The sequence below is a fragment of the Aplysia californica genome, unplaced genomic scaffold (assembly GCF_000002075.1).
Source record: "Aplysia californica isolate F4 #8 unplaced genomic scaffold, AplCal3.0 scaffold00916, whole genome shotgun sequence".
NCBI classification, from domain to species: Eukaryota; Metazoa; Mollusca; class Gastropoda; order Aplysiida; family Aplysiidae; genus Aplysia; species Aplysia californica.
In genome coordinates, this window is record NW_004798186.1 from 106,234 (window position 1) to 115,496 (window position 9,263).

The 9,263-nt window shown below is 41.7% G+C and overlaps 1 protein-coding gene across 1 annotated transcript in view; it reads right to left on the bottom strand.

The window, feature by feature from the left end:
- Positions 1 to 230: 230 nt before the first annotated feature.
- The window catches only part of LOC101852363 (protein O-mannosyl-transferase TMTC4), a gene marked incomplete in the record, with an annotated part of 39,720 nt that continues 30,687 nt past the window's right edge, over positions 231 to 9,263 (bottom strand). Inside the window, 3 exon segments of the mRNA XM_035972940.1 lie at positions 231 to 943; positions 1,886 to 2,068; positions 7,812 to 7,926. Coding sequence (XP_035828833.1) covers positions 801 to 943; positions 1,886 to 2,068; positions 7,812 to 7,926 — 441 coding nt within the window.

A 9,263-nucleotide genomic window follows, 5' to 3' on the forward strand; every position in this document is an offset into this window, starting at 1 on the left:
ATAACAACAATAGACTGTAAGGGAAGAAGGAAGAGAAATAAGGACAATAGATATTTGTTGGAAAAGAAGGAAGAGAAACAAGGACGATAAACGTTTGTAAGGAAAGAAGGAGGAGAAACAAGGATATTAGATGTTTGACAGGAAAGAAGAAGGAAGAGAAATAAGGACGATAAACTTTTGTTGAGAAAGAAGGAAGAGAAACGAGGAAGATAGACGACTGCTAGGAAAGAAGGAAGAGAAACAAGGACGATAGATGTTCGTTCGGAAAGAAGGAACAAACCACACCACAGCACCCCGCCAAATCTTGACATAGGAGTCAAATTTGTAGACTTACAACAGATGCCACTTTCTCCAAGTTTAACATTTCTAACGTTTCTTATGACTAAATCGTAAAAACTATTAACTTTGATGTATTGCTCTCCTTAGAGATAAAATCCGAGAAATAACTCGTTTACTCAGTTCGCCTCACAATTTCTCAAACCATGACAAGTGGTACGTGCCACAGACCACTGCCGTCAACAATCCCAGTCTGACTTAGGATCTGTCTTAGGATCAACGACCCCTGTCTGTCTTAGGATCAACGACCCCTGTCTGTCTTAGGGTCAACGACCCCGGTATGTCTCAGGTCACCAACCTCCATCTGTCTCAAATCATCTGAAAGCATCTGTCTCTGGTCATCTACGCGTGTCTGTCTTTGGTCATCTGTACGCGTCTGTCTCGGTCTCAAATCATCAGGACGTGTCTATTTCAGGTCTACAACCTCCATCTGTCTCAGATCATCTTGAAGCATCTGTCTCAAATTATCTGGACGCATCTGTCTTCATCTTCGCTCGCAGCAAGTTTAGGTTGTCGATGGCCGTCTGGTGGTCAGGCTGAAGGGCCAGGGACTTGTGGTACGCGACCTCCGCCTCCTTCAGCTTGCCCCACCGGTGGTACAGCACGCCTGTAGATAAACACACACACACATACATGAGGAGGGTGCAGTACGCCTGTAGATAAACACACACATACATGAGGGTGGTACAGTACGCCTGTAGATAAACACACACATACATGAGGGTGGTACAGCACGCCTGTAGATAAACAAACATACACCAATGTGGCACTACCAACACAGTTCTAGATAAACACACATACACCAATGTGGTACTACCAACACAGTTCTCGATAAACACACACATACATGAGGGTGATACAGCACGCCTGTAGATAAACACATATACACCAATGGTACTACCAACACAGTTCTAGATAAACACACACACACACACACACATACACACACACACATACAGCAGGGTGGTAAAACTCAAAAAAACAAACAAGAACCCCCCCCAAAAAAAACAAAAAAACCCAAAACAAAACAGTAATTAAATTAGAAGCACCATCATTTCTTGTCTGATCCCACCCCATCAGCTTTCCCCACATAGGACATACAGCCAGTCGCGACCTCAGTGCTTACATTACATGTCGTATCTCCATTTTTTTAAAACAGTGAAAATGTGATATTTTCTTAACCTTATCCTTAGGGGGCCTACACCCTGGGGTCATTTTGTATCCCCAGGGTTGTATTCTTCACATTTTAGAATACTTCGAGTACGATGATCTCTCTGAAACTTTCAGTACTTCTCAAAAAATCATTTTGACAGACTGCTATGCAAAGCCAACGGATCAGATTAATGAGTAAATTTCCTCTTTGGAAAGTGGTGGCACAGACTTTCCTACATCATATGGATATAAGAGTAAAACAAGACGTACGGATAGGGCTAAGCTCACTCTTTGTTATGAACTGTTTTCACAGTTATTTTTAAAAAATGGAGATACGACAAGAAAGCTCTGGGGTCGCGCAGTGCCGCAGGCTGTTACACCCAAACAAAAATCTCACCCAGATTCAGGTGGTAGTTGGCGTTGTTTGGGTCCATCCTGAGGATGGCCAGGTACCACTTCTCTCCCTGCGCATAGTCGCCCTTTTTGCCGTAGACGTTTGCCAGGCTGTACATGAGCGACGGGTGCTCGGGGAGGATCTTCAAGGCCGCCTGAGCCATCGTGATAGCCTTGTCGTACAGATCTGGAAACATGATTTTGTCAGTGCTTGTTTCGTTTTTTGGGGGGTTTTGGGGTTTTTTTGGTCTGTTTTTTAAAATTTTATTTATGCATGTCTTTACACCCCAATCGACATAATTTGGGGGCATTAATTTGGTGAAGAAATCATAATAATAATACAAATACTAATACTACTACTAATTATGATAATACTAATGGTAATATTAAGAAAAATAATAACAATAATAATACTAATACTACTACTGATAGTAATACTAAGAATAATAACACTAATAATAATAATAACAATAACAAACAAACAATAACAAAAACTACTACTACTAGTAATAGTTAAAATAATAATAATAATAATGATAATAATAATAATAACAATAAAAAGCATTTATACAGTGAATACCCTTTCAGCAGTAGGCTCTATGCACTTTAATTTTTTTTAAAGTCTTAAGGACATATTTCATGTTGTTTTTGGGGGTGTTTTCAAGATAACTGTTGATACCATAGCAACTGTGGAAAGAAGTTCTTAACCTAAACGGAATAGACCTCTGTAGTGAAAGAGCGTTTAATCAGCTGCTTGCACTGTATGCTTCCCAGGAAGTTGAGAATGTTTCTGAGTGTTCTATGGTCTGCTGGGGTAACGATACAGTGCCTGCAAAGCACTTAGAGCTTGCTGTCTAGAGGAGATATGTGCTATAAAAATGCCATTTATTATCATTACTAAGAGTTAATTGTCTTTCAGTTTGGTAAAAGTTTTTCCCCCCGTTTGCAGCAGTTACTTCTGATGCAGGTGTTTAGTTTGGTTTTTATTCACATCCCCATTGGCATAAGTTAGATTATAAACACTTACAGTACCGTCGGTGACTTTAGTTTAGTTTTAGTAGAGGTTTTACGACACTCTCAACTGCATAAGGTCCCACAAGGTGTTACAAGAGAGAAACAAACATAAAAAAAAGAAGGAGGGGAGATAAGGACAACAGATGTTTGATAGGAAAGAAGAAGCAAACCACACCAGAGCACCCGCCAACCACCCACGTCGGTGATTTTAGTCGCCAGGCTGTAGTATGTGCTCACTACCGCTGGCGACTTTAGTCGCTGACGCCACCAGGCACACCAAACATAATTAAACAACGAATGGACGCACTGCACTGAAGTAAATACCAAAGGAAGCCACACTCTATATATGATAGCTGAATGGTTGAAGAGCCTCTCTGAATATTTTAAGTGCATTTCTTGGGCTGCCAAGCTTCTTTAATTTAAATAAAATTCTACCACGGTTTCAGTGTTCTAAACTGGTGCAGTACCCAAGGGTTTTTCACTATATGTGAAGCGTGCTGACAAAATGAGTTACTTCTCGCAATCCACAAATGGATATATTGGCCAAAATCGACACCACAGTCAAATTTGTAGATTTTGTATTGATGCCATATCGCTGGTGGAGTGATGAAACCTCGTAACCCTCAATTTTTTTGAAAATCGTTTTTTTGCCTAAATGTTTTCTCCCAGTCCTTCTTCACATTGTGTCAAAAGCACTAGGTTAAATTATGAAGAGAAAGTATGAAAAAACCTTACTAAAAAAACCTCGTATGTTTGCCCCTATGATATCCTGGCGTGATGAAACCTCGCAACCCTCACCTGGAGCGCCGATCTGCTTTTGCGTGGTTTCATCACTCCCGGTTTGAGAGAGCGACTTGCTTATACGAGGTTCTGGATAAGCCTTCTTTATGAATTGACTTAATGGAAGCGCCCATAATTGATATTTTCTGGTGCATTTCATATTCCTGACTTAATAAAGAAATGCTTCATTCATTCATTCATTCATTCATTCATTCATGCATTTATTCATTCATTCATTCATTCTTTTATTCATCCATTTTATTCCAGTCTGTTCAGAAATTCAAATATGATCATAAGTGAAGGAGTTACATTAGGTAAATCTATTTGAAATCCTGTTAAAGGGATGATAACGTATTGGTAAACAGGATGTTCTCATCAAGCACAAACGTAGTTAACATTTAATTTAAGGCAACAGTCACACCTTGAAAAGACAGGTGACAATAGTCCTTACTAAGAAAGTGACAAGTCTATGCACTCTCCAGATGTCACCTGGCCATTTTGTTTATCAAAGAGAGGGAAGGTTTCACCCCTTCTCAGACTATGAATCCGCTGATTAGCCGAATCTTTCAGTCGTGGTTGAGACCAAATAGTACTGAACCTACCCATGTTCTTCTTGACCCTAAAGTCTATGGAGGACATTGTGATAAATGTGTGCCTCAACAATACAAGGGATATGGACATTTATGCATCTGTTTTGAATATCTAACCCCAACTGTGCTCGCATCATCTAGATTTTTACACCATCCAAGGGCTGGTTTGGAAACCACTGAGCAGACCCCGTTCCATGAATTGACTCCAGCTACCATTTCGAAGTCCTTTCCAGGGATGTGTCTTATATATGTGGGAGGAAGGAAGCATCATCCGGGACTGAGTCTGCACCAACACCAGTGTCGCCTGGAATCACGCCCCAAACCATACTGACGTTTCACCAGTCAGCTGTAAGTCAGCTGCTGAATTATTACCTGCGGAGTCACAGCAACACGATCTGCAAACTACATTCCTAGGTCCATCTCACCTTCAGGCACCTTAGCCACTTTTCCTGAAGCCTGATCCAGAAACACAGCTCATTTGGGATGCCACAGAGGAAAATAAAGGGTTTTCAGGGGTGGCAACAGATAAGCGAAGGCCATCCGTGGATCTGGTCAGGAATACCATAATGATTAAATTGAAAAGCCCAGCTACGTCACTGAAACCAAACTGTGATTGCAAGAGCTGAACTGTAAAGGGAAAAGGGCTCTCGAGGAAGACAGACACATTAATTTTGATTTAGTGTGGTCCTCTCATGGGATGAAAAAAAATGTCTCTTTATTGGACTAGTGGACATAGACCAACCTCAGAGGAGGCATTAAAAAACTAACCAGATAGAGCATAGCTTCAAATACACATTTAACATGGTGGTCATAAAGTGCCAGTGTGTAAAAAGATGTTCCTGCATTCAACTAGGTCGAGTGAATGATTTGTAAGAAACATTTAGAACCAGTTATCAAAGGTACTCAGATATCTACAAAATGCATACACAATTCTGCCAAGACCACGGGAGGTAGCCTCTCAACAGGCACCCCCCCCAATCAATGAAACAATCAGGAAGAATAGCCTGTCTTGTTCATGCCAAAGAAAGATAGGTGCGACCTTTGCATTTTCCGTGAAATTGGCAACGTGCGGATGATGTTTAGAATGCTCACACTCTAGAAAAGGGGCAGCGGGCAAGGAAAAGGAACGAGACAAATCTGAAGCCATCAAATATCTCGCCAGTGATGAACCTAAAACGGCCCATGTTTTCTATGGATCTTCAGCTTGTGGTCCTTACACTTACACTCACCCAAACTGAATGCATCAGCCTTATATTACAAAACAAAGCGTGTCGTTCATAACTTTACGATTTTGAAGCTGCAACACATCAGACTACTTGTTACGTGTGGCATGAAGCAGAAGGGGGAATTAGCAAATGAGTTTGCTTCATGTCCACTGGCTTTCTTGAAGGAAAATCTGTACTTCCAGAAAACCATCATCGACAGCGACTGCTGTGGTTACCAATACAGAAATGCCACACTAGCCGATGTTTCTCTCAGCCTGTTTGCAACAACACATGGTAGCACAATTGAACAGAAATGGTTGATCAAAGGACACACAAATGTAAGTTGACTGTGCACTCAACTATTGAAAGATCGTTCGAAAAGCACGAATCGAGGTCGACCTACACTACCTCCATTTCTCCAAGATGGCCAGAGAAAAACCAGACAAATATTTGGACCACACATTATTCTAAGTGAAGAAGCTACAAGTCTATCAGACCAGGAAGAAAAACAGGTGATCCTGTCGCCACCGACATCAGGCGTTTGAAGTACACCCCAGACATGAACATCCAGTTCAAGCTGCACTTCAGTGATGATGGCCATCCAGCTACACCACTGAACACAGAACGTCTTAAAATCCAGCACTCCCAAGTATAATCACCTGTAGGAGCTTCAATCTGTTATTTCCAATATACGTCATCACGTTATAACAGTTTACCCCCTTATCATTAATAGCTATTCATTATGGGGGGGGGGGGGGTAATTCCCAGACATCGTACTGATCTTTTTGGGGGGTTTTGTCCGCACGTACGTTATGTATTTTCATAAAATTAACCCAATTAGTATTCATGACCCACCACCTTTTATTTGATTGAAGTCCTCCATTCGTTTTTCAAAGCATTTTGTGTTGGGCGTTTGTGTGTGTGTGTGTGTGTGTGTGCGTGTGTGTGTGTGTGTGTGTGTTACATTGTTTTCTTAATAGGTCTATATTTTGATCTAGATCTATTTCTTTCCATTGTGAAAGCCATCTGTAGTGCAACCAGAGACCATATTGCAGAGATATACTATTCATTTGTGCTTTTAAAAAAAAATGGAAGTAACCAGATCTAATCCTGGAAAATTATATTGAAACAAATTGCAAAAATCGCTGATCCGTGGTTTCAAACCCAAATTCAGCAGATAACACTATTAACACACATTTATTTGACTTCAGTTGGCCGGGAATCCAACTCTCGTTTTGAGTCTAAACTAATTGATCTTGAAGAAACATCTTCATCACTTTGTGGCGTTCCAAACAACAGATGCATACTGCAACCAAATGAGCAGCGAGAAAACTCGCAACCCTCAAACTCTGTCCTGATGAAACCTCGCAACCTTCCCGCCGGCTGACTACGAGGTTTCATCACGACAAGAATGTTGTAATGAAACCTCGTATCCCACAGCGTAACCATTTAAACAGTAGAAAAGTTATTTTTATGTACTAACCACGTTTCTAAGGTGTTTTCATTTATCTGTACCGACTTTGGTTCATATAGATCATTTTGTTGACGAGTAAATCAGTTTTTTGCCTCTCCTGTAAAATTTTCCTTTCTGGGGTTGCGAGGTTTCATCACTCCACCAGCGATATACTCTTTAAGTATAAGAGGGCTTTTATTATTTCATATTTATAAGTAGTAAAAACTTCACGTATAAGCGTGCTGTATCTATTTCCATTAAGTAACTCATTTTATCAGCACGCTTGAACTGTAAGTGTTAATGAGGGCCCGGGCTTCCCACTCTGCCTGTCAGGGCTAGCCTGAGCTGAGAGGGATACAACATCCTAGAAGAAAGATCGAAGATACTTGATGAAAATTATATCATTAAAGTGCGAATCAAACTCCCATGCCCGACAGCAAAATGCCTAACCAACCGCTACATCACAGACGTAAGTGTCAGTTCTGGAATATCTTTAGGAAAAAAAAAAAGGAGAAGAAAAAAAGCGAAGGCAGGGCAATCTTTGATGAAAAAAAAAGAAGAAAAGGCAGGGCGAATCTTCGCTAAAAAAAAAAAAAAGCAATGAAGACCAGGCGAATCTTTGTGGGAGGGGGGGGGGGGAAAAAGGGGAAGGTAGGGTGAATCTTTGGAGAAAAACAAAAACAAAAGAGAAGGCAGGGAGAAGCTTTGAAAAAAAAAATGTTAACGGCGAAGGCGAGGAGAATCTTCGAAGAGTTAAAAAACATTTTAATGGCGAAAGCGGGGCGTATCTTTAAAAAAAAAAAGAAGGCAGGGTGAATCTTTGAAAAAACAAAAACCCGGAAAAAAGGGGGGGGAGGAGCAAGGCGACAGCAGGAGGTGGGAACTCACTGAGGTTATCCAGGAGGAGAATTGCGTTGTTCCAGGCGTTCCAGTGGCTGGGACGGAGCATGGTGGCGTTCTGGTAGGCCGTCAGTGCTTCCTGGCTCCTCTGTAACTCCAGGTACTGGTAAAAACACACAGACAGACAGACAGATAGTTAAATAGATAGATTGACAGACAGACAGACAGATAGATAGACAGACAGACAGACACACAGTCAGACATGGTGGCGTTCTAGCAGGCCGTCAGTGCTTCCTGATTCCACTGTAGCTCCAGGTACTGGTAAAAACACACAGACAGACACACAGATAGTTAAATAGATAGATTGACAGACAGACAGACAGATAGATAGACGGACAGACAGACACACAGTCAGACATGGTGGCGTTCTAGCATGCCGTCAGTGCTTCCTGATTCCGCTGTAGCTCCAGGTACTGGCACAGACACACAGACAGACCGACAGTCAGACAGACAGCCAGTTTTAGTTTTAGTAGAGCTTTTAAAGCACTTGCAACACAATAAGGTCATATAAGTGCCAAAGAATAGAGGTTACAAGAGAGTAACAAGCATAAAAAAGGAGGGGAGAAAAGGATGATAGATGTTTGATAGGAAAGAAGAAGAAGACACACAGACAGACAGACAGACAGACAGACCAACAGATAGACAGTCATGGTGGCGCAGACACATGGTACTGGCACAGAGACACAGACAGACCGACAGACAGACCAACAGATAGACAGTCATGGTAGCGCAGACACATGGTACTGGCACAGACACACAGACAGACCGACAGACAGACCAACAGATAGACAGTCATGGTGGCGTTCTGGTAGGCCGTCGGTGCTTCCTGACTCCTCTGTAACTCCAGGTACTGACACAGACACGCAGACAGACAAATAAATAACCAGACAGACAGACAGACAGTCAGACAGTCAGACAGACAGACAGTCAGACAGACACACAGATTGACAGTTTTAGTTTTAGTAGAGCTTTTACGGCGCTCACAACTGTATAAGGTAATAATATATATGAGCACCAAGGGGTGGATTTCAACAGAAAAGTCCAAACGGGGAATCAGACTTACTCTGCTCACCTCTCCATCCTCAACAGAACAAAGTCTTCTTTGACTATCAAAGCACCCCGTAAATAGCAGTTCACAAGAGAGAGACAAACATACAAAAGAGGTAGAGGAAAAATGACGATAGCAAAGATTAGGAAAGAAAAAGCAGCAGTTCCCAGTTGCAGTTCAGGCACAGTTATGAGCATGACATTGATGAATCAGTCCATTTACAATTCTACTGTGTATAAGAACATGTTAACGTCCGCCCTTTGGGAATGGTCTAAAGACACTAAAGTCAGTAGCACCAATAGACTGACAGACAGACAGACAGACAGACAGACAGACAGACAGACAGACAGACAGACAGACAGACAGACAGACAGACAGACAGACAGACAGGG